This window comes from Ambystoma mexicanum, chromosome 1p, assembly GCF_040938575.1.
Source record: "Ambystoma mexicanum isolate Mex_15411 chromosome 1p, UKY_AmexF1_1, whole genome shotgun sequence".
Lineage (NCBI taxonomy): Eukaryota > Metazoa > Chordata > Amphibia > Caudata > Ambystomatidae > Ambystoma > Ambystoma mexicanum.
In genome coordinates this window covers 597,858,605-597,885,251 of record NC_090921.1, presented here as the reverse complement: position 1 = coordinate 597,885,251, position 26,647 = coordinate 597,858,605, and the positions used below count along the sequence as shown (strand labels likewise).

At 43.0% G+C, this 26,647-nt stretch overlaps 1 protein-coding gene across 2 annotated transcripts in view; it reads right to left on the bottom strand.

Moving 5' to 3' along the window:
• MLLT1 (MLLT1 super elongation complex subunit) overlaps positions 1-26,647 on the bottom strand; it is an 870,086-nt gene that overhangs the window by 12,287 nt on the left and 831,152 nt on the right. For both annotated transcript variants that reach the window (XM_069649554.1, XM_069649553.1), the window contains exon 10: positions 20,109-20,180. In XM_069649554.1, the coding sequence (XP_069505655.1) occupies positions 20,109-20,180 (72 nt within the window). The remainder of the gene's footprint in view (positions 1-20,108; positions 20,181-26,647) is intronic.

Sequence of the window (26,647 nt, the reverse complement as noted above, 5' to 3'; positions counted from 1 at the left end):
AGAAGTTAAGAGGAAGGTCTTGAGATGCTTCCGGAACTGGAGATGGTTCTCCTCAGGTTTCAGTGAGGCTGTTCCAGAGGGAGGCCCCAGCAGAAGAAAGATCTACCACCAACTCGCTGCTTGGAGAAGCGGCTAACCCTGAGGGAGTTGGAGGCGGATGAGCAAAGAGCACGAGAAGGAAGATATTTAGGAAGAGAGAGTTGAAGGTATTGAGGCCCCAGAAGGCTTTGTGGACAATGCAGTGTGTTTTGAACTTAATCCTTGCTGTCCCTGGAAGCCAGTGCAGAGTTCAGTCTTGGAGAGATATGATCCCTGGGCTTGAGGCCAAGGACAAGTCTCGCAGTCCTCTTTTGGATGAGTTGCAGAGGGCGGAGAGTAGAGGCAGGCAGATTTCGAAAGAGGCTGTTACAGTAGTCCAGCCTAGAGAGAACCCGAGCTCTGGAGACAGCAAGCTTCTGGGGGAAGGAGAGGAAATGAAGAATACCTCTGAGGAGGTGCAGCTGGTAGTGTGACTTCTTAAAGACGTCAGAGAAATGACGAGAGAAGGAAAGGGTGGAGTCGAAGATGACCCTGCGGTTTTTAGCTTCACAGGTGGGAGCAGGAAGAAGGCCAAGAGAGGCTGGCCAGAGAGTGACAGGAAAGGAGGGAGCAAGTGTGCCGATGAGGAGAATCTGGGTCTTACTGGCATTAAGGCAGAGATCATTGGTGCCACACCACTCCTTGATGGAGGACAGACAGTCGGAGATGAGAGAAGGAGCAGAGGTGGCCAAGGGAGCCTGAAAATGAGTTGAGTGTCATCTGCATAGCACTGAAAGTTGGGGCAGAGAGCGGCAATGCTGTGGGCAAGAAATGCCAGGTATTGGTTGAACAACCAGGAAGAGAGGTTAGACCCCTGGGGAACACCACAGGTAGAGATAAAGATAGAGGAGAGGAAGGACCCAAGTTGGACCTGGGAGGGTTGATCGGAGAGGAAGGTGGTCAGCCAAGCCAGGGCCTGATCGGAGATGCCCAGGTAAATACAATAACGCCAAGTCAAGTCTTGGGGTAAGTACTGGTTAAAGTCAAACCCATTATTAAAAATAAAAACACAATGCTTGAAGGCACACAGACCAAAGCACATAACCTTATTTGGAACACCCAACAGTAGTTCTAGGGAAGTCAAAACTTTTTCAACACAATCAGTATAGGATACACCTATTCTTGGGGAGCAAAACCAATGGCTACTTTCAGATTACATTCAGTAATACCAAGGTAGTAGACCCTAACAGTTGTACCATGATTCTCAGCAAGAAATCACATAAGTCAACTGGACAATATACGTTTTGTGGATAGTGGAACACTTATTCTAGGTACAGTAAAAAAAAAAAAAAAAACGACAACTACTTTTGTGATGACACACAGTTATACTAGGTGAGTAAAACCCAAGGATGTAATATTCAATTACAGGTGCTTTTGAGATCAATGAAACAGATTGGGATAAGCAGTAACTCTTGTAACTTATTTTAGGATGGAACACATCACATGTTCCCTTGTCCCCCCCCACCCCCTGCGCGCACACAGGTGTTGTCTGTTTTGCTTGATTCTTCTACCCTGCTTCCCCCACCCCTCTCCAGTCTACTTCTGCAGGAGTCTGTCTTGATACATTCTGGTTTCACCATCACAGACTTGGGGCCAATGCTGGATTTGAATTAATGATTTCATTGTTTCACCATTTCTCAATTCATGCTGAACTTCCTTTGCATCTTGTACTCATGGTGGCCATGAATCATGCCGTTTCCATCTTCATCTTGTATCCTGGCTTGCAACATTGTGTTACTACTGACTTCTGCAATTGTATTTGCTCTCCCCTCTTGCTTCTCCACTCTTTTTGACTGCTTACTCTGTTCTCCCCTCCTCTCCCATTCTCCCTTTTCCGATCTCCTCCCCTTACTTTCTTCTATGCACTTTGTCAGAATTGTCCTTGGACCTAGTATATCACCACCCTCGTTTGTCTCCTCCGCCCCACCCCTTACTTGCCCCCCCTTCCCCCCCAAGCACTATCTGAAATGTCAGGCCTAGTATGATAGTCGCTTGTTTTGTTCCTCCCTTCCCTTTCTGCACCCCTCTCCCTCACCTTTTTTTGTTTTTCTCCAGCTCCACCAGAAATTTCGTCAGGCCTAGTACGGTAGTCACCCATCTGTCTCCATTTCCTTCCCACTCACCCCCTCCCTTCCTTATCCATGTCTTAGCTCTTGCACTATCTGAAAGGTCATCAGGCCGAGTACGATTTTTTTTTTAATCAATTTTATTGGTTTTTACAACAAACCATCAACATTCAACAAAACCAGCAGTAGTTATAACACTTTAGCATCATGTACATATCGTTAAATATCTACCGCTTACCCCTTACCCTCTCCCCAACTCGAGCCTACTCCACTTCGCATTCTGCTTCTCTTTCCTCCGGGGGAACCTTCCCTTCCGTATCCCTCAAGAGTTTCCTGATCGCTTAAGCAGTCTTGGGTGGACCCATACAATGTGGCCACTGAGTATTTACAGGCCGTCAGGGTTTCCGCTTCCTCCTCCCCTCCCCTACTTCCAGCTTCATGCCACGCTGCCGTTTCAGCTTCGGTCCACTTCTGGAGGTCACTCTTCTACTCTCGGTCTGTTGCATACCTTCCACCCCATAGCAATTCTGCACTTGGCAAGTATATATGCCAAGTCCTTAAGCTTGCTCACGTGTTTAAATTGGCGCGGTCTAGGGAACCACCCTACCATGCATGCCCACACTGATTCCACGTTTAGCTTGATCCCTTTCTCATGTAATCGGTGGGCTACTTCTCCCCAGAACTCCCCAATTTCTGGACATGCCCAAAACATGTGTGTCATCCCTGCGTTTTCTTCCCTGAATTTGGGGCATGTTTGTCATTCTTAAACCGAGCTATCCTCTGGGGGTCATGTATGCCCTGTGGGTTACAGGCAGAGTACAATAGTTAATTTCACATCCTTACTGTTCAAGGCCTGTAAGAATGTCATTGCTTTTTCCATTGTTCTCTCCCTTGCCTTGAAGCGCTTTGAAACACATTGTGTAGAGGTGCTATATAAATAATGATATGATAGCTCCTTGAAAATTTATATATGATATGATAAACTATCAGCAACTTGGGGCAGGTATAAACCTAAGACCGTTTGTGTCCGTCTAAAACAGAACAAGGACAGCAAAGCCCAGTGTTACTCTTTTTTTAATAGTTCAAAACAAAAAATAGAACCTTTACAAAATTTTATAATTTCAATACAATATTCTACATTTAAAATAGCAAAAACTTCATAACAATATCCTTATAAAACAGGAAAAGTTATATAAATATAAGCAAAGTCATATGAATTCATATATGTGAGAAACATAAAATCACTTAGATTCATAGGATATCAATTCTTTTTCTATGAATTTGCATAGTGACACAGTCGCATATATTAAAGGTTTGTGGTTCAGTTGCATCATTCTTACCCATAGAACATTCAAACAGTCCTCATACTCCAAAGTTACAAATTTCATCAATAGAGTAGTTCGCTTGACTTTGAAGTACGGACAATATAGGATCAAATGTTTTAATGTCTCTTTAGACTCTGAGCAATCTGGAAAGCGACATTTTTCACAGATTATAGCATCTTTTGTCTTGTTCCAAAGTTTGATCCTTTCTCGTGTATGATACAAGTTAAACTTAAACCACAAGAAAGATCTTCTAAAATGATTGCAGGGAAATAAATCAATATAAGAATATCTGGGAATACGTTTTTTAGTGTGAGCAGAGTATTCCGTATACATTTTATATTTCCCTATCTGCTGAAGTGTTATGATCCAGTTTAGCTCGAAGAATTCTTTCTTTGCGTACCCTGGCCGAAACTGTACGTCATCTACTGTCAGTTCCAATTCAATGAATAGCAACTTCAAATTTGATTGATACTCAATAATAGAAGGCATATTACTCATTTTCAGATTTTCTTTCATGTCAGTGTAAAGGCTGTTTGACGGAGGAAAACATATCTTAGCGTAGTTAGTTAACTGTCTCCATTTCCTACGCGTGGATAATGCAACTAACACTAATTCAAGTCTAATTATAGGGTTAGGTAAGGACATAGGAAAACCTATAGCAGACTTTAACATAGCACCCTGTAAGCAATCCAAATATGTACTCATATTGCATAAGCAGATATCCAGAGCATTTAATAGAATAAGTTCAACTTTGAGCGTGTAGAAATAAATAAGAGGCACCAGTGAAAATTTGCAATATTTTGCATAGATCAATTTCATTTGGGGAAGTACTGGCCTACTCTTAGGATGTAATTGTTCCATCCAAGCAGTATTTTACTTGTAAACCAAACGCAGTGGGGTCAAATATAATGATGATGTTAGCAAATGCAAGCCATTGAAAACGTATGGTGCCCAGTTTCACAGAAAATACATTTTTAGTACTCCAAATTTGATCTAAATCAGCTATATGCAGGTTGAAAAATGTGGCTGCTAAATTGCAACCCTGTTTTAGACCCAAATAGGTCTTTATTGGCTCCGTAGTTCGCACGTCAGCAGATATCTTTATCTTATAGGAAGTATTGGTATGGAGTTTAATAAAACAATATAATAGGTTTAACGGAATTTCCATTTTCATCATTTTAGTCCATTGGCTATTCCGTATTACAGTATCAAATGCTGACGACATATCAAGAGCAATATAAAAAGGGTTTGCTTTTTTTAGTTTTCGCACCAGTGATAACATGTGCCATTTTCAAAGCATTGAGTGAGGAGCTCATCGCTTTGCGAAAGCCCGTCTGATGTTTTGAGTAAAGATCATTGTTCTCAATAAAGGTTTCCAGTTTGTACAACAAAAGCTTCGCAAATATCTTTGCTTCTGTGTCAATCAACAAGATGGCCGGTAATTCACAGGTAGAGAAGGGTCACCTTTCTTGTAAATTGGAACAATGTTCGAGGATAATAGAGAGCATGGAATAATCCCAGATCTAATTATTGATTGAAATTTTGTTTTAAAAATTGTGGCCCAAAGATCTGGGCCCATCTTATAAACACACAGGAGAAGCCCATCCGGTCCTGCTGATTTAGAATATGACAATTTAGAGATTGCCCATTTGATATCCTCTATTGGCCAGTGAAGACTTCGCATCTCGCTGTAACATAAGGCCACTTCTGGTACATACATAAATCTTGTTGGAAGCTGATATTTGAAAGCTATATAATCACACCATATTTGTTCTGAGATACAATTCGGCATAATCGGTAATCCTTGGCTTTCAGAGCTTTTTACAGTACGCCAAACATCATGAGTACAAATTGCTCAAATTAGTGAACAATTTATCTTATTATAATTCCATATTCGAGCATTTCTCAATATTTGTTTATATATGAGATTAATTTGCTTACATTGAGATTGATAGGTTGCATGATCTTGCTGGTTATATCTCAATCGCCTTAGCTCTTTATTTTTTTTCACGTTTGAGAATTTTACAGTTTGGATCATTGGAATATAGATGTTTCTTATTGGAGTACTTAAAACTAAGGTCTACTAAACCCTTTCTAATTATGACTGAGCACTCGGCTGCTATATCCATGGCTGATTTTGTTTCATCGCCTTTGATCTTGTCTGTTTTTTGAGACATAGTTTCCAAAATGTTTGCAAAGACCTGTACTCCATCTAAGGAATATCTGATGGCGATCAACCTCAGGGAAAACTACAGAAGGATCAAAATGAAGTAAAGCACTTTCATATTGTAATATGATAGATAGTTGAGCGTGATCACCAAGGATTATCGGGCTAATCAGTAGAGGGGAAGTTACTGCAAGGAGGTTATGTGACAGAAATATATAACCCATCATTGAAGAGTAGTCGCCACGCTTCCAAGTGAATTTTGAGCATGTATCACTAGCTTCTGCCATGTCCAGATCCCAATCTTGAAAATACGATTTCCAGACTGCCCCTCTAGTCCGAGAGTTTAAATTATTAAGTTCTTCAGTCACCTGGCTTTTACGGCAATCAGCATTAAAATCCCAGCCAATTATTATTTCGATTGGACAGTGATTATTCATAGACATTTCCAAACACTTGTCGATTTCATCTAACATTGCTTCTATTTTAGTATTAGCTGGATTCCAGTATAAAGTAATTATTAGAATATTACTACAATTTTCCCTGTTCCTAGTCAACAATATACATAAGATTGGTAGAGTCCCACACCAGTTTGGTTTGCACTTTCAAGGTGTTATTAACCGCAATAGCAAGACCACCCGACGGTCGTCCTTGGGTTAGTTTTGAGGCAGGCGAGAAATAGGTAGCATAACCGGGCAACAAAAGGGCACTAAATTTCATGGTTTCCTGAAGTATAATTGTGGGAGGATTGCACATAGGCAGTGTGTTAAACCATTGCATTATGTTATGGAAACCACATGAGTTTCAAGAGAGAATCTTAATTTTGTTAATTTGCAATGGCTAGGACGTAGCTGCTGGTGTTTTAAAGTTCATAATTGTAGTTAGCATTGGTTCGAGCCATGCAAGTCCTTTATTTTTAGCGACTAAATTCAGTAATTCCTGAACCGCAAAGTTGCTATCTTTCATACCAGGTTTGGATTTCAAGCCAGCAATATCAGCAGCTGGCAAGCATGAATAAGCAAGAAATTAATTTGCAGCAAGCTCATCGGCAAAAGTCATTAAAGTAACCCCTTGGTCTTTGATTTCATCACGATTCAACCATAGGCATGTCATAATCGACTCTGATGGTAGGTAGCATATTGCTCTGTAATTATTTGATCTTGCGAGTGAGACTCAAGATATCATTGGATTTTAGAATCCTTAATTGAGGAATTTGTGAAAACAAGGCAAGTAAAAAGGGACGTTTTATCCGATAACTACCTAATATGTTCGCAGTTCCCTCAAGTCCAATTATATAATTTTGATTGGTTGGTGGATGCAAATGAGGTTGTGCGGTAGAAAAGGCAGTTTCGATGTTCGAAAGGGAGTTTAAGGGCATCTGATTCAATACAGTTTCAGGAGATATTTTCCCTTCCTGGATTGCTTTCCTAAGTGTTTCCAAAGTATCAGCACGATTGGAATGAAAAGGAACGATGGCTGGCAGTACGGGCAACGCCTTGCTCATCCCCAAACCATGTGCCGATGTGTGTTGATTTTCAGATCCCTCAAATAAAGGATAGATCGTATTCACCCGGTGTCCCATAGGCATACCGTTTAAGGAGGGGTCACCATCATTTATTAGAGTAATGACTTTGCTCCCCCCCATTAACTTTAATTGATCCTTGGCTCTCAGGAAAGATGGATGACTTAGCCAGGGCAGAGGAGACGTTGGTCATACATGCCTCACTATAAGATTTCTTCTCACAATTAGGTGGAATCACTCCTGGAGTTGAGCTGGGTTTATTTAAGCTGGGCTTTACACAAACAGTGGTGGTACAGCTCCTACCACATACCGGAAAATAACTGTTTAGATTTGATTTCAATGTTTTCAAAGACAAACCCTCATCATTAGATTTCAAATCAATACCATTTGGGGGCTCGTTGATATTCGGAAATGGGAGCTTCTTAAATTGTAAGGATGAATTCTTAACTGGTATCGACTTTGGTGTGAGGGCCAATATATTGGATACTGAACTTTTGGGATTTTTTGATGAGGAAGGTAAGGAAAAATTCATTTTTAGAGATGAGGTTAGGGCATCCTGACTCTCTTTAGTTAGTTGGCAAAGGTCAATATGATCATCCTCATTTTGTATTACTGATCCGGAATTGTAAGGAGACAGACGATCACTCACTACTTCCAATGTACTAGAGGGGATTATCTGGCTTTTTTTTGTCGTTTAAAAGTGCATCCTTACGTCGTTTAGCGGCACGCAGATGCATCTTTTTAGTACGACGAGAAAAGAAGCCAGGATTATCATCAGCAGGAGAATCTATTTTCTCATCTTGATTCATGGTATCCATGGCTTTTACGAGTACCGAGGGACTGTCCGGGAATTCGACTTGTTGTGCCGGCGTCAGAAGAAATTGAGCGATTAATGTATTTGTCTTTTCAATCGCAGCTTTTAGCTCTTTCAGCTCCATGCTACAGTTGCAGGCTGCCGAGTTAGGAAGTAAGGTAGAAGGTATAGAATCTAATTCAGACGATATATGCTTGGTCGCCACAGATAGTTGTGAACAATCTAAATTATATTGCGTACTTTTGTTATTCCGAGAGGGTACAGCTTTTGTAGGCTGCATATTTGTCAAATCATCATTCTTTATTCTTAAAATATCAGCAGCTATTAGAAATCCCTCTAACTTAACCATTTTCAAACACATGTGATACATAGTAGATTTAATTTCTCGCAATTCAAGGTGAGACAAGTCGTGCCCTTTATCTAATAGGTCAAGGATTTTAATTATAACTGGGAAAGTTTGGGGGAACCTATCATCACTCACCTTGTGGGAATCAGAATGGTCAATAGATTCATGTTGTAAGAATTTCGAGCATACATTTGTAAAATCTGGAGAATATGTCAATTCAGTAGGCATAGATTGGTTATTTGTATCGGCCTCTATATCTTGATTGGCCCCATCATACTGCATATAATCCATTGGTGATTTTGTTTTAGGGTTTTTCACTTTCTCCGATATGGAGATGAGCGGTGTGAGCATTCCTATGGAATGCCGTACCTGTTCATCTAGTGCTGCCATTTTGCGCAGCGCAGTATCAAACTGAACGTTAGAGACAGGAGAGGCAATACAATTTAAAAGATCTTTCCTAAGCCTCTGTTTCTCTGCGCTATTCCCATCTTTTTAATTACGGAGTTCCGGTTGTGAGGAGATAGCAGTGAGTACAGAGTTAACACAATTGATTTGGGCATCATTAGATGTAAACACAACACAATTTGCATCCCTTTGGGTGGTGTCTGCAGCCGGGATGTCAGATAGTGTCGGCTCAACATAGAAAGTTCGGCTGGCACATATTAGTGAATCGATACTTGTACAAGTAAAGGCGGCCGGAGTGACTTCATTACAGCGACCGCTGCAAAGCCCGCTCGCCATACTTGCTTTAAATCAAGCTAGTCTCTGCGAACGGTTCAATGTTAACCAATTTAAAAAAATAAAAATGTAAATACTGTTGCAAAGATTGTTTATAGAACAATGTTATTAAAGTACAGCACAGAGCATGCAAGTTTAGTAGCAGGATACAGCAGGCAGCTGCTTACCGTCTAGATTTGCACAATGCTCCAACAATGGCGGCGGTGTAGAGCGTCACCAACTTAAGAGTCGTCTAGTCAAGCTACAAGCATAGGGTAATTATAAAGATTGAAGACAGTTTAATATTAACCTGGAGGCTGGAGCTGGCGAGCCAGCGAACAGCAGCATTTGAGCAAGCACTTGATGCGCGCGCAGATGCGCGCGCCCTGGGGGTTATAAGGCCTTCTGGGTAAAAAGAGGGCGGGGCTACCTGAAAAAATATAAATATGCACACTATTAGTGTTAGATTTACAAATCTAGATAGATCAGATTAATAAAGTGCATATCAGGCAGTCCGTAGTAAATGTACCCAAGATAATGTCCAATCTGTGAGGCAGCAGCAGTTGGATTGACATAAGAGAGTCTGGAGCGGCATATATGGCCAGCAAACAGCAGCACTTGAGCAAGCACTTGATGCTGTTACTCTTTATGAATGAATCACCGTTATTCTAGGTAGGTAAAAACGAATGCAGACTTATTCTGGACAGGCTAACAGCTAGTCAGGGGAAGCCAGACCCAGTTGGGAGACTCATACAATTATCCTAACAGGAATAATGAAGTGAAACCCACAGCATTACTTTTGGGGAAGAGGTACAACCAATTCACAGGTGAGTAATATACTCTTACATCTACTTTCTGTTAGAATGGGAAAACAGTTTCTAAGGAAAGAAAGAGATTACATATATTTTTTTCACAATGGCACAACATTTCTAAGGTAATAACTTTTGTAACTGTTCACTCTCAGAGCTAGTGTTACCAACCAACTTCTTTTGCAAGTAAGTTACTTTTAAACAATTATTTCCCTTATCCTTTGAGCAGGAGTGTTCTCAGTGGCAGAAGGCGGGTCACTAGGGTCTAGCGTCCAACAGGTAGTGTCAGGATAGGTTCTTAAGTAGCAAAAGTCAGAGTTCCAGAGGAAGACTGTTCAAACAGGTGAGTATTTCATTTTAGAGTTAATTAAGCGTCCAGGGTCTTCATGGAAGACACCCTAGGAGGATTCCAGCAGTGGGCCTGGGTGCACTGGACGAGAGAACTCCCAATCACAGAAAACACCCCAAAACTACACAGGAATCACAAGAGACTTAAGGTAAGTAAATACCTAAGCCAGCACAGAAGATTTTGCAGCAGGACAACTTCAGGTTCTGCAGCCAAAACCCTGGTTGGTGGATTCCTTGTCGTGGTGACTGAAAACATGACCTTGTAAGGGATTGTGCAACAGGGAAGGCTCTAGGCAAGGTTTTCCTCATGGCTGGATGTGGCTTTGTGGATTTGGGGCCTTTTCAGGAGCACAGAAGAAGACAGAATATCGCTGGTCGGATTCTCATCGTAACAAAGGTCTAGCACTCTGGTGAGGGGTCTTTTGGGACTTGAATAGTCTATCTCTGGAGTTCCAGCAGGATGCCCACAAAGTTTCGGCGAGTTGCAAAACTCTGCGCCGCACAATATTAATGTTAAAGGACATTTGTACCGCGCACTATAACCACCGGAGTGGTCCCCTGACGCTCTGGCGGTTCTGAAAAAGGAGGGGAGGATGAGTTAGTGGGACAAAGCAGGAAAAGTGCAAGAGACCAGTGATGTGCTGTTGGCGGCCAGAGCCCGGTGGGTCCATTGGCTAGGCCTGGGGTGTTTGCGGCCGGCAGACGTTGTGTACTGTTGTGCAAGACTATGTGTTTTTGTTTTGTTGTTGCAGTGTAGTGAAGTTTGTGCGGTTTGTTGTGCTGTAGGTTTGGTTGTATTTGGTTTGGAGTTTGAGAGGTGTACGCAGAAAGGGAAATTGTTTGTAGAGTTGGTTAGTTTGCGTCTCTATCCCGAGTCGAGGCGCTCGGTTTGCGTGGTCTCCCCTGATGCGGCTCTGTCCAGATCTGGGTCCGACTGGCATATGAGGTTCCTTACTCTTCTGGCCCCCACCTCTAACATTCTCTCTCAGAGCTCCCTTATCCTCCCTTAATACTCCTGTGGCCAGTGCACATGCCAGTGTCAACCTCTCAGGTAGTGTGGTGATTGCCAATGTCTCGTCAATTCCATACCACTGTGGTACCTGGCGGTAACTAAGGGCGGGCGAGGAGTTGGTGGGATTGCCTGGAGTAGTCGACTCAGACTCCGTGCGCGCCACCTGTGTTCCCGTCTGTCCGGTGTCACCCGTCCAGGTGCCGTGTGAGTTAACCTCTCGTGTCGGGGATGTCCGTCTCCTTTCCGGTTTAGTCAACCTTTTTTTTATTATTTATTTAGATTTTTTTTTTTGGGGGGTTTCGGTTTCCCGATTTAGTCTGTGGTGTTGAAGAGCCAGGTTTTTAGTGATTTCCTGAATTTTAGGTGATCCTCAGTGTTTCTCATTTCTTTTGGGATGTTGTTCCAGATTTTTGTGGCTAAGTGGTAGAAGGAGGTGCCTCGTTGGCCTGTAGACTTATTTTCTTTTGTAGGAATTCTGCTCCTTGTCCGCCGATTGCCCTGTGCGTTATGCACATTGAAGGTGATGCAATGTTTTACTGGGAGCCAGTGTAGTGTTTTTAGCGCTGGAGTGATGTGGTCTCTTCTGGATAGTTTGAGGAGTAGTCTTGCTGCTGCATTTTGGATCTGTTGCAGTTTCTTCAGGAGGTATTCTGGTATTCCGAGGGAGAAGCTGTTTGCGTAGTCATTTTTGACATGATTAGGGCGACGATAGTGAGTGTTTTGTGCGTGAAGGAGAGGAAAGGTAGAATTCTTCTTGCCGTGTGGAGGAGGAAATAGCATCTCTTCACTGTTGCATTTATTTGTGGTTCGAGGGTTAGGGTGTTGTCCATTAGGACTCCCAGATGTTTTACTACCTTCGATGGTGTTGGTGCGTTTCCCATTTCCGTGGGCCATGGGATGGTGGTTTCGTTCTCTTGGTCTTTGGATCATGATTTCTGTCTTTCCTGGGTTGATTTTCAGTTTGTTGGCATCCATCCAGTTGAAGACTTCTTTTAGACAGTCGGTTAGGGTCGAGTGGTCGGCATCGGTGTCTTTGATTTTGTAGATGATTTGAGTGTCATCTGCGTAATTGTAACACGTAATGTTGTATTTTTTGAAGATTGTGATGACCGGAGTCTGGTAGATGTTGAAATATAGTAGAGATAGTGAGGATCCTTGTGGAACTCCACAGTCGTTAACTCGTGGGGTTGATTTCAAAGGTTTTATCCATACAGTTTCTGTTCTGTCTGCTAGGAATGATTTGGTCCAGCGTAGTGCTGTGTCCGTTATGCCTATGTCTTCTAGTCTTTTGGTCAGGGTGTCGTGGTTAACTGTGTCAAAGGCTGCGGAGAGGTCGAGCAGAATAAGGGCTGAGGTAGGGTTTGAGTCTGCGTTAGTTTTGAGATCGTCCCAGATGGATAGTAATGCTGTTTCCGTTCCTCTCGCTGGTCTGAAACCGATTTGAGCATGGTCCAGCAGGTGGTGTTTTTCTACGTGTTCTTATGTTACTTTATATACGGAGGTTTCTAGAAGTTTTGCTGGGTAGGGGATGTTAGAGATCGGCCTGTAGTTGGAAAGGTCATCAACGTCACCACTTGTGTTTTTTTAAGAGTGGCTTGATGTATGCTGATTTGAAGATCTTTGGTACAGTCCCTGTTGATAGTGAAAGATTTAGAAGGTTTCTGTAGTGTTCTGCTGGCGATCCTTGTGCAAGGATTGATTTGTAGATGTCTGGGGGACAGGGGTCCATGGGTGATCCCGCTTTCTTGCTTTGTTTTACCAGCATTGCGAATGCCTCTGCTGATATTTCAGGGAAGCTTTGGAGTTTGTGCTTTGGATCCGTGCTAGGTCCGTTGGGTTGTGTGTTGCGGTTGCTCGGATGTCATTGATTTTTTTTTTTTTAAGTGGTCTGCCAGGTCGTTGCAGAGTTTTTCTGAGGGGGTTGGGGTGTTATTGCAGCCTGGTGGGTTTCTCATTTCTTCAATGATTCTAAACATTCTAAACATTCTTTTTGTGTGTTGGTGGCATTGTTGATTCTGTCATCGTAGTGTCTTCTCTTTGCTTTTTGAATTTCCTTTTTGTAAGCGGGGATTTGTTTCTGACAGTGTTTTTTTCCCTTGGGTTGTATTCTTTCCTCCATTCCAATTCCCTCTTTTTGTTTTCCTTTTTCATGTCGTTTAATAGTGGGGTGAACCATTTTGCCATTGCTTTTTTTTTGATGGGGTGAACGGTTTTTCTGGGGCGATCTGGTCTATTGTATCCACGACCCATTTGTGCAGTATCTCTGCTTTCCCTTCAAGGTCCGTTAGCTCCAATTCTGTAGTTGAGGGTTTCGTTAATTCCAGTTGTTTCGAATAGGTTGCTTTCTTTGACGTGTTTCCTGTATCTTTTGGTGGTGGTTGTGAGTTTTGGATGTTGGATGTAGGCTTGGGTAGGCAGAGTGATCACGAATGAGATGTCGCTCCACAGTATTTGTATTGGCGGTGCCGTGGTCATGAGTTTTTCTTTGGCAAAAATTGCGTCTAGGGTCTGTCCTGCCGAGTGCGTTGCTCCTTTGACTAGTTGTAGTTTCATGGTACTGAGTTGTTCAATTAGTGAGTTTTGGGAGTTGGCATGGCTGTCTTCAAACCAGATGTTGATGTCCCCCAGGATGATTAGGTGTTCGTGGTTGATGGCTAAGTTGGTGATGGCTTCTATGAAGTTATCGACGAATGTTGCATCGTATGTTGGCGGTCTGTGTACCAGGATGAATGTGATGTTGGTTTTTGGGCTCGCTGTTAGGTGTATTACCATGGTTTCGCAGTTGGGGATGTTGAGTAGTTCGTCAGTTTTTATTTTCAGGTGTTCTTTGAATGCTATAGCGATGCCGCCTCCTCTTGTTTTTCCTGTTTATTTGTAGGCATTTGACGTCGGTCGGAAGGCAGCTTTGGAGTGTGATTTTGTAGTTGTCATCCAGCCATGTTTCTGTGATGAACAGAACATGAACAGAACAGGATGTCAATGCCGTTGTCGTCGAGTAGGTCAAAGATTTCTGTTGAGTGTTTTGACATGGATCTTGCGTTTATTAGATTGCAGTTTGGAGGTGTTGTTTGGTTTGGTCTTTGTCGAGGTCGTCTTCTGTTCGGTGTTGAGGTTTCCTTCCTGGTCGGTCACTTGTTGGACTGTGGGATTCGGGGTGTCAGCGTCTTCGAAGAGTTCTTCTAGGTTTTGTCATGGGTTTTTTGTGTTTTTATCGTGTTCGTCTTCCGGGAGTTGTGGTTGTTGGTTGGGAGTTCCTCTTGTTTTGGTGATCTAGGGGGTTATTGTGTCGGTCGTCTGTTTGCTGTTTGTGTTGGTCATCCTTTTTCTGCTTGGTTGTGTTAGATTGTTTGAAGTTGCTGCTTCTAATGTTGGGTTGCTGTGGTGGCCAGTTGTTTGCGAGGTGTGGAGTTAGGTAGAGGGATTTTTCTCTTCTCTCAGAGTTGTCTCGGTTTGTATTCCTGTCTTTGGGGTTCCAGTCTATGGTTGTTTTTCTAAGATGCTGTTCTGGAGTGTTTGTTCTTTCGTCTCTTCGTCTTTTCCTTGGAATGGGTCATTTGCGCGGCATTGCAAGATTGATAGGTGTTTAGTCTTTGTTAGGTGACGTCTAGTTGGTCCTGCTTTTGGTCTGGTTGTCTTGTAGTCTTGTGGTGTAGTGGCGGGTGAGGGGTTGTCCGCTATTAGTTTGGGCTCCGTTTGTAGGTGGTATTACGGCTGGAGTTGGTGACTTGTTCAGTCACTGTCCTAGTAGGGGAGGGGGTGGTAAAGGTTATTAAGTCTGGTGTTATCGGTGGGTCTCTTTACTGTCCATCTCCCTGGGCGCGGTTCACTGTGGTGAGCAGGCTGCGTGGGTTAGGGAGGGTATCTGTTGGTTGGAGGGTGGCTTGGACGGGCGCTGTTTGGACTTTCGCCTTTTGATGCGAGAGGCCCTAGTTAGAGTGATCCCCTACCGTAATTCACTGGTGACTTGAGCGTTAGCTAAATTTGAGATCGAGCTAGATTTGAGATACCTGTATAGTGGGAGAGAGGCCTATCAATGCAGTTTGGAGAACACAAAATGCATTTTGGGCACAGAGGCCCTGCTAAGTTTGAGACACCTATGTAGTGGGAGAGATGCCCATCAATGCAGTTTACAGATCAGACAATGCAATTTGGGCACAGAGGGCTGCTGTCAATGCAATTTGGAGAACACACAATGCAGTTTGGGCACAGAGGCCCTGATATCAATGCAATTTGGAGAGAACACAATGCAATTTGGGCACAGGGTTCTGGTACGTTTTAGGCACCTGTATAGTGGGAGAGAGGCCTATCAATGCAGTTTGGAGAACACACAAAGCAATTTGGGCACGTGGGGTTCTGCTAAGTTTTAGGCGCCTATATAGTGGGAGAGAGGCCTATCAATGCAGATTGGAGAACACAATGCAATTTGGGCACAGAGGCCTTGCTATCAATGCAAATTGGAGAACCCACAATGCAATTTGGGCATAGAGGCCCTGCTAAGTTTGAGCCATCTATATAGTGGGAGAGAGGCCTATCAATGCAGTTTGGAGAACACACAATGTAATTTGGGCACAGAGGCCTTGCTATCAATGCAATTTGGAGAACACAATGCAATTGGGGCACAGAGGCCTTGCTATAAATGCAAATTGGAGAACCCACAATGCAATTTGGACATAGAGGCCCTGCTGTCAATGCAATTTGGAGAACACACAATGCAGTTTGGGCACAGAGGCCCTGCTATCAATGCAATTTGGAGAACACACAATCTACCTTCTGTAAATATGTATATTGCTGTATGCCTTGTATACTTTGTACTGTTCAATGCTTTGAATATATTTAATTGTATGCTTATGTAACCATGTCTAAATTGCGCCCTGATGGTGCGCGTTACAAATAAAATAAACAAACAAAACAAACAAACAATGCAATTTGGGCACAGAGGGCTTTCTATCAATGCAAATTGGAGAACCCACAATGCAGTTTGGTCATAGAGGCCCTGCTGTCAATGCAATTTGGAGAACACAATGCAGTTTGGGCACAGGGGCCCTGCTAAGTTTGAGGCACCTATATAGTGGGAGAGAGGCCCATCAATGCTGTTTGGAGAACACACAATGCAATTAGGGCACAGGGGCTTTGCTATCAATGCAAAATGGAGAACCCACAATGCAATTTGGGCATAGAGTCCCTGCTGTCAATGCAGTTTGGAGAGCACACAATGCAATTTGGGCACAGGGGCTCTCCTAGGTTTGAGACACCTATGTAGTGGGAGAGAGGCCTATCAATGCAGTTTGGAGAACACAAAATGCAATTTGGGCACAGGGGCCCTGCTAGGTTTGAGGCACCTATGCAGTGGGAGAGAGGCCTATCAATGCAGTTTGGAGAACACACAGTGCAATTAGGGCACAGGGGCCTTGCTATCAATGCAAAATGGAGAACCAACAATGCAATTTGGGCATAGAGGCCCTGCTGTCAATGCAGTTTGGAGAACACAATGCAATTTGGGCACAGGGGCCCTCCTAGGTTTGAGACACCTATGTAGTGGGAGAGAGGTCTATCAATGCAGTTTGGAGAGAACACAATGCAATTTGGGCACAGGGGCCCTGCTAGGTTTGAGGTACCTGTGCAGTGAGAGAGAGGCCTATCAATGCAGTTTGGAGAACACACAGTGCAATTAGGGCACAGGGGCCTTGCTATCAATGCAAAATGGAGAACCCACAATGCAATTTGGGCATAGAGGCCCTGCTGTCAATGCAGTTTGGAGAACACACAGTGCAATTTGGGCCCAATGGCTTAAGGTCCCATGGTATTGCAGTCCCACAAGTCACAACACGGTTCAAAATGCAGGTCTTCGAGTCTTTTGGGTCTTACACCAGCCTCTGGGCCGGGGACTTCATTTTCGCTACACAGCAGGCTCAGGTTACACAGCAGGCTCTGCGATCGCTGGAAATTGTCTCAGCCGCTTTTCCTTCATCATCCTCTTCGGTTTTGGTTCCAGTGGTCGACTTGTCTTCAGCTTCCAGGTTTGGAGTATTTAACAAGAACTACAGCACAACTTATGCATTCGCTCCCTTCATTTTACAACAAAGGACGGTCTGGTTGTCCAATCAGGACAGCTACCCCGCCCAACCCCACCTGCCTCCCACTGGGATTTGTCCCCATTCAAGCAAGGAGGAAGACAAAGGGCTGTGGAGTTTTGGACTCCTCCCTCACTTCCTGCTTTCACAGACTGGAGACGGGGCGGTGAGTCGAGGGAACTCCCACCGAAGATTAAAATAATTTTTTTTTTTTTTTTTAAAGAAAATCACACAAAAGAATTTCCCGGCTTGGATGTCAGGGGAAGGACAAGGAACACACAAATGGTGTGAAAAAAAGTCAGGGGCCATTTTTGTCCAAAGATCCTTTCTATGCTTGGGAACTGTAGTTCTCTCAAGGTTTAGCCAGAGAAAGTTAAAAGGGGATCCCAAAGGGCAACCAAGCTACAATAGGCAGTATGGAGAGTCTAAAAAATGACACCCATTAAAAGAGTAAAAGACAGTGTGGAAAAAGTTTCCCACTCACTGAAGTAAAAGGAAAAATAATCCACCAGTAAAGGAAAATGTTCTGGGGTTGACACAGGTCAGGAAGATGTGTCATTAAAATCTTACCCAACACCATCCTTGCTTATTTTTGAAGATTCAGTACAGATTTCCCGCCTTAGTCTATGAGGGAGCAGAATATGTTGCGCAGAAGAATTAGAACTAAAAAAAGAAAAAATGTTGGGGCACATGGAGCTACGCCACACATGCTCACGCATGCTCCCAGCCCAACAATCTAGACATTCTCTCTGCATGGGTAGGAACTGGAGCTTGCTTATAAGGGTTAGGAAGTAAACAAACACTGTGACTAACCGTTGGAGGACTTCAGGTTTGCCATAAAAGAGACCAAACTCACTAGTAAACATAATGGAGCAATAAGAATTACAACTTCCTAGGCATGCAGGACTGGTCACCCACGTAATGTAATCGTGCCAGAGGCCTGCTACCCCAATCACCCTGGTGGGTATGCTGGCCACTACTAGACAGAGGACCAGGTCTGAGCGAGTGACAACTACCCTGCTGTCATGGTGTACGAGACCCATGGAAAATTGCCTATTGTTGCCATTGAGGAGACATGCAACAGACCTTCGAGAAGCCCTCCTCCAGCTAGGCCCAGCGTGAGAGGTGGTCCCTTTTGAGAGGTCTAGCAATGGAGGATCCTGAAAAAGATGGCAAACAAAGATAGCCATTTGGAAAAACTATCAAGGACCAAATCAGATTGGCTGTTTTCTAACCAGCCATTACGATTGATCCTTACTGAAATTAGCAAACCTACAAATTTAATTATTTCTTCGTACATTGCATTGTTCAGTGAAATGCGTAGGACATCGCAGATTGATTTGGGGCCGTCACTAGAGTATACTCAGAAGTAGTTCAAGTAGTTCAAGTGTAGTACCAACCTTGCCAGAATATGTTTTACCTAGATGCTGTGATGCAGCTGTGGAGGCTAACAGGCAGCACCATAACTAAATGAATGAGTTAATGAAAATAAAGATCTGAGGTTAAATATGTTAAAAGGTAAATGATGAAGAGATGTCTGATAGGGCAAATGGCTAAAAATCACGAGGATGTGGTATGCAGTGAGCAGAATGGGCAGACATGTGTTCATATGTTTGCATGCATTTATGCAAGTTTAGGAGATTTAAATTGGTGCAAATTTGGAACTGGTGCTCTGATCTTCCCCCTCGCCCCAATCCGCCAAAAGCGACCAGATGCTTGGGTAAAAGTACTGTGAAGGAATCCGTACTGCCTCCGACCCTAACAATCTTAACTGTTGAATTGACTGGGGTTCTGCAGACATTCCCTCCAAAGAGGAAATGCAGCTTGTGTAGGTGTAGGGCACTCTGCTCTAGTTAAGTATAGAAAGTGATCTTCTACTTCCGCTATGACAGGAAAGCAAAGAAGGGACTATGAAAATCTTACCCAACACCATCCTTGCTTATTTTTGAAGATTCAGTACAGATTTCCTACCTTAGTCACTACTTTACTCCTAGTCTATGAGGGAGCAGAATATGTTGCGCAGGAGAATTAGAACTAAAAAAAAAAAGAAATGTTGGGGCACATGGAGATACTCTAGATACTGTAGCCAGTAAAATGCTCTTATATTTTACATTTTAGCATTTTCCGGAACGCACTACTGGTTAACATCGGATGATTAAGAGAACGCGCAATAACTGCGGTGGCATTCTGAAATAACCAATCTATGATAGCCAAGTCAGTCTTTAAACTGTACTGACAGACGACATATGGGAAAGAAATAGAAAGCCAACACCGATAGTAGAGAAGATTAAGCTCTCATAGGAAACAATACAAAGGCAGAGTGTTGTTAGAGAAAAATGTAACTAAGAAATGTAAGGATGTCACAAAACGCCCCACATCTATGAAGAAAACAAAGGATTTGCTATGGGCATTCCAGAGTCTTGTGCTAGCATTCACCTCTGTAAACCATCAGATTATGGGAGATTATTTCACTTTAAGGATCCCACTTTACCAAAGGTTTCCCCCAAATCTCCACAGCAATTAAAAACAACCTATTGAACAAAAATATAACATCCCTATAGGCCTAGAGAACTAGGCAAATGACTGAAAAATGTTGTGATTTGCATTAAGATGGCCCTGTTCCAAAAGGCAAAAACCTCCCATTTATTCAATGTAAGGACTTTTCCCAGGTGACATGGATTTCTACAATCGCATTGGATTTCTACAATCACATCCCCAATGCAAAGTCTATAACAACATCATCACCCCATGAAATATCAAATGAAAATTGCTAACTTCTTTAAAATTGTTTGGCCTCAAAGACCTTCCATATATTTTCCCTTGGCCGGAATGTTACCTTGTCATAGGCACCCTTCTTTAAGATCTTTTCAGGCTTGCTGCAAGGTTCGGGGCTCTTCCTCCCAACTATCTAATTTAGAATGAAAACAAACATGTAAACAATGACAGATCAACACAAATCTGAAAATCAATTTCCACATCACCTTCATAAAAATCAAACCTCCCAGCAGTTGCAACCGTCTTGGGAGGATCGAACTAGGACTGTCGATGGAGCATTGACTTGAGCTTTTCTCTTCATTAATTCCTGATGACTGCCCCCCCACCCCCCTTTGGCACTTGAAGGCCAGGAAAAACATACAGAAATTGATACATTAACATAATTCTCCTACCAAACAATTGAAAAATCACATTGACTATGACCGGAGCGTCAGCCAGGCTTTCCAGCTCACAGCCCAAGCAACATTCATTGTCCACTCCACCAGATAGCAGTACTGTGTTCACATGGACTGAAGTGACGTGCCCTTGTCTTACTTGCACTCAAATGAACTCTCACAAGAACACAACATAGCATTTATCCAGTTCCAAAAGTGAACACAACTAAGGACTTGTGAAACAATTGACCAACTTGTTTGCCTAGTCTGTCTTTCCTCATACTCCATACTCCTTGAAATATCCTCACTGACTTCTCTTACTTTTGCACTGGTATGTTTCAGTCTTCATTCAAGCACACCACTATTCTCCCTATTCTTAAAATACTTTTTCTAGACTGCTCTTCCCTGCATCAACCCATTGTTCTTTCACAACTTCTGGAATGTGTGCTTGTGTCTCCTCTATCCCCCATCTGCAATCCAAGTCACTTTTACCTTCTCTACAATCACAGTTTTATCATGCTTATTTGATAGAAACTACTCCTCGCATGCAAGACATTTCCTTACTTCCTCTCGTCACTCCAAACATTCCCTTGTTCTTAAGGACTTGTCTGCCACTTTAGACAGTGAATTGTTCTATTCTCTTAACTTGTATATCTGCATCAGTTCTTTTTTTTAACATTTATATAGTGCACTAAGCTCTCTGGCATCAAGGCACTTTTCATGACCAGTTACCTGTAAGACGAGTGTTAGGAAGAATTGATGTAATAACAGACTACACAACCCCTGTCCTCTTGGTATTCGGTAACCCACCTTTTGGTATAGGCCTGTACTACAGAAGTTGGTAGTGTGACTGAGCAGCCAGGTTTATTTTAAGAGGGGTAAATGTGAGCTGTAGCAATGGAATTCACAAATTTAAGTAGCCAAGTAACACTTCTACTCAAGGTTTCAGTTATACATTATTATTTATTTAACATCAGTTTTAAATAAGCATTCTTTAAAAAGGGCAAGATATGTAACAATCAAATATACTTTAAAATACTTTCCCAGAATCAGCATAGTAAGTGGATACACTTTAGAGATGCTTTTTACACACTTCCTACACCTGGAGGAGACTTCATTCACAAGAGCAGTAATGGCATTTATATATATCAATAGTACACTTTGCAAATTGAGGTTGCAGAAAGGAAAGGTTAAAAAGTAAGGAAAGAGATTAAACAGGTTCTCAGGCCATGCAAGTATACTTAAATCTTCCAATGAAGTCTAGACAAAAGCGTTCCCAGCAAGAACAGTCTAAAAACCGGTCATCACCTCTGAGGGACAGAAAATATCAAAGTCAATGTGCTAGAAGAGTCTGCAGGGAGCCAGGACAGCCAAAGTCAATTGGAGCACAGTCTAGGAGCTGAGGCACTTCGTAGCTTATTAAAGACTTGCACAAAATTAGAGTGTTTTGTATAAAAATCACTGTAGGGTCACAAACTGTTACACTTGTGGAGAGCAGAGCTGAAATCAACTAACTAGCTACTGCAAGTCTCAACTGAAGAACAAAGCTAAAGGCCACAAGGTAAATACTCCAAATCTGAACAGTACCTTTGGTTTGAAGAAGATTGGTAAAGCTGGCTTCTGTCCTGTTGCAGTGGTGCAGATCCTGGGTTCCTGAGCCTCAGTAGTGGGGACAAGAGGGACGACGTCTGGAGGACTCCTGCAGCAGCAATTTGAAGGTCGGCGGCAGCTACGGGCTCTTTTCTGATCAGCTGCATTTTGCCGGTTCAGCGTGTGTTAAACAGCACCACCGCGGATCCTGGATACAGGTTGGGCTTCCTTGAGTCCTGCACTCAGTGAGGGAACTCTAGCCGTCCTGCTTCTGGAGGGTCGTTACGTGGTGCTTCAAGCTCCCCAAGGATAGTGAAGATCTCCCTGGTGTAATATTTAGAATTAGTGATACATTTGTTGTACGATGTGGCCATTGCCTGTAGGATGGCCGATTTGTAGCATCTGGCCGCATAGGTGTACTCAAGCCTCCTGGCTCTGGTGGTTGACACACTCAATTTAGCTTCTGCTAGTCGTTTGAAGGAGCAGAGTTTCGCGGAGGTCCTGGGTGAAGGAGTTCCTGTGTTCAGAAGGTTTCGATTAACGTGGAAGTAAAGAAAGGTTTTGTCCTGGCTTTTTTATTTTTCTAATCACACTTCCTGTTGCATGGGTTGAGGACGCCTTGTTTGAGTTTCAAAAGTTGGTCCTTGGCAGCTTATCTTTCTGTTTATGTACTGTTAAGAGGAATGGTATCAAACAGTAAGACAGACAAGTGATCACAGTTTAAGGGCGTTTACTGAACTTCAATTTGGGTTTGAAAAACACGTATATAAACCTAAATCTAAAGATGGGCGCAAACTACAACCATCAAATAATGATAATGCAGTCATAGTGGTGTCTTGTCAAAATAAAAGGGCCTATAACAATAAACCTATTGGCATTCCTTACTTCTAAATACAAATAGTGTGGGAAAAAAATGTTATGCAGAAGAAAAGTGTTCAAGAAATGATGTCAGGATATTCAAGACGTTGCCTTCCCTTCCCCACATTTTCAGCAAGGGACAAGGCGGCACACGAGGGTGCAGTTCAAAACATCAACATCATGGCCTTCTCCGCCAAAGTCTCTCTGCCATTCAAAGAGCTTGATTTCTTCTTAGGATTTCACACTAACAAATTGTCGGGTGACTTTCTGTTCACCCAGGTCCCCCTCCACCGAGCTCAGACCCACTCGATTGTGCACAGGATTTTGCTTGACCTGTTGCAGGACCACTTCGATTCACAATGCTCCACAACTCTCTCACTTTTCAGCTGGATACCTTAGAGACTTTCGATTGAGCACACACGTGGTGCCGGACCACTCTGTCAAAGGTATCATATCTTTTCAAAGTTCAATCGCTCTTTAGCAGTCCAACTTTACTTGCATCTTTTATCGCACATATTTCAAACAATGTACGTTTCAATGTTGCCACTTGCAACCTTGGTTTCAACACAGACCAGTCTTTTATCGGTCTCCCCAACTCCCTGATTGTGTTGATTTCACTGATGCTGCGTTGTTCTGGGAGTCAAGGACAGTACCATGGCGCTGGTAATTCTCCTCGCCTTGATTATTGACGCGTGAGTGCCCCAGGTATCCGACACACAATGCAAGATTCTTCAGCCTGTTTTCCTGGTCTTAGGCTTTTCAATCTCAAGAGCTCATGAAAGCAACGGTTCCTTGTCAAAAAGGTCAAGGGAACTTTCCTCCTTGCAATCCCCTTTGCCTCGCTCAGAGTGTGCTCTAATGCTCCACCTTTTACCTGTGTGGGGAAGCTGAATGGAAGTCAGGTGTGTGTGATGGTCAGCAATTGCCTGACCATTGTATTGGGACAAGTCAGGTATACGGCTCGGCTGTTCGTAGGTTTTCTCTCATAGCAGGCTGTCCGTGAGGAAGTGTTTGTGTTGTAAAGGGGAAGGGTTTTGGAGGGTCTTGGGGTTTGTAAATATCCTACTTGGATGGGTTAAAGGTGTTCTAATGAAGGAGATACTGCATCTCACCATCCAGTGTCCCATTCCCCGAAGACTCCTCACCCAGGTTATCCTCCTGCACTGGTCCACCCCCAGGAACTGGATCCAAAAGCGATGGCCATGTCCTTGCCACCTAGATGACAGATACCTGGAGACTAGTGGGTGAGACGCCTTCTGGTTTCTCACAATACCGTTCCTCTCCATTATCCATTCATTTTGTTTTCACTGTTCGTTTTGTGCAGACTGCTGCTCAGATATTTTTTTTCCTGGTCAACTCTACCATTTTGTTCCGACAGTCTCTACTGAGAAGACCTGGATGCTTATCCACTTCATATTAATACTGTGTTAGGGAAGATTATCAATTCTGTGTTAATTCCCTTCTACCTTAGAGACCCCCAGCTCTTTTGCTGGACACTTTAGGACTTTTAATTTTTATCCTGAGAGAGTGAGCACTTTTACCCCAATCTCATGCATTATTTGATTTGAACCCTGTGTTTCTTTTGGTTTGGAGTCTGACAAACTCCATAGACATCTTTTTACATTGTGATACACAGCACCCTCAGTGCAGTGTCACACAGAAATCCTTTGGATTTCCACTAAGGTTTAAATACCTTCTCTTGGATGAACTACTATTTCCAAGAGTAGCAAAGTGAAATTGACTTCACTTAACTTTTTCTCTTTGTAGACCCATCACACACAATCTTACAGAGCGCTGGAGGAGTTGCTCATGGTCCCCTTTGTCTACCTTCTCATGTAACATTTTTTAGTTACCCTTTCTAAAATTAATGGCTGGTGGCAGTGGTTTACTTTTTCCTACCATTGTGCTTTTTTACCGCAGACTGAATCCTCAGCTGCAGTATGGCACCCATCGGTGCCCATTTTGTCAAAATGGCCCGTTTTTTTCCGCCATTTCTTGTTGGAAAGGTCCTTCATGAGATTTACTCTGCGAGCCAAACCAGGTTTGGTCCCTTTGTTCGTTTTGTCTTTGGCGGGATTCACTGGTGAAGTCCGTTCGGGCTCCAGCGTGTCTGGCAGGTCAGGAAGTGAGGGAGGTGCCCGAAACTCCCTGTGCTTAGTCTCCATGGTTACAGAAATGCACCCAAAGGTGATTGGCCTCAGAGGACACCCACGCTGTTGCGTGATGGACAGCTAGGCTGCGAATGAATGGGAGGAACCTGCATAAAAGGCGTGGTCTTTTACTTGGAAGGTAGAGTCGACCACTGGACAAAGGAATCCGAAGAAGAACTTGGAAGAGATGCTTGCTGCAACTCCTGGACCGTTGGTTTTCCCAGTTAAGCCCTGCTGCATGGCTGAAGCTCCGAATTCGTCTCGACTAGAAAAGCTCTGCAAAGGATGACTTCTCCCCTTGGGTTGGTGGGACTAATCGACCCCAAGACAAACTCATCTGGAAATCCTCTCGGAGCTGGCTGTACTTCATGGCTGCGAACGGTGGCATCCTGCTACGTACATTTAACATACACATTCTCTGTAGACTTTCTATTTTTCATGCTTTGTATTGCTATAGAAAGAACTGTTTCTGGCTTTCAATCAAAGTAGAAGAGCAAAAACAATATATTGAGTGCACATAGCTTTTTAATATTTAGCTAGTGTTTAAATTGCAGATATTTCCCAACACTTTCCTTTTTTTAGAATAAGAAAGTTTTTTTGGGCGGGAAATCAGAAAGAGTTCTGCATTCATGTTGTGTTCATACTTTGTGAGTAATAAAAAAACGACATATTTAGTACAGAACCAAGTAAACAAAACAAGTACAAATATATACAAACATGCAAATCATTTGCTGGACAGTGTAAACAGTTTCAATGAACCTTTTCTGCAAAACAGGTTTTTTGCAATCAGTACAATGAAAGGCAAAACAATATTAAGTACAGTGACAGTCATATTCAAAGATTGTCATTCAGGTGTCCTTCATTTAAATTTAAAAGGGCACTGGGTAGTCAAGCTAAGTGTCTGTTCCATCCTTAGATTTATGAAGCAATGTGTGGTGACCACAGTCAGCTACATGGTTAAGAGCAAGCTTCGGTCTTTGCATCCGTGAGTTTGAGTCTTCAACACATTTGACTCAGACGCTATTCTTAGGGTCCCTATTATAGCTAGTGCTAAATCTTAATACTGGGTAACTGAAGGGACTGCTCGGTTAAGTGGGAGGACTTTAAGAGCTAGTAACTTTGGAAACAACGGTGGCGTCCTGCCACTTATATTTAACTCCTTGCATACACAGTCTCTGTAAAGACTTTCTATTTTTCATGCTTTGTATTGGGAAATATCTGCAATTTAAACACTAGCTAAATAATAAAAAAAGGTATGTGCATCCAATATATTGTTTTTGCTCTTCTACTTTGATTGAAAGCCAGAAACAGTTATTTCTACAGCAATACAAAGTTACTAGCTCTTAAAGTCCTCTCACTTAAACGAGCTGTCCCTTCAGTTACCCAGTACTTCATTGCTGCTGCAGGAACCGAACGCCTGGGGACAAGACCACCAGAATCGAGCGCATCGCCTTTAAGCCGGAACCTAGCTCCAGGAAGATCATCCGGACTCCCTCGAAGCAGGACTAACCAAGCCTGAGCGACCTCAATAGGGTGCAGGACCCCAGAAGTAAAGTCCACAAGGTGTCCAAGAACCGTGGTGGTGCTATTTGCGAGTAGCTGAAACCGCAAAGTGCTGCGGATCTGAA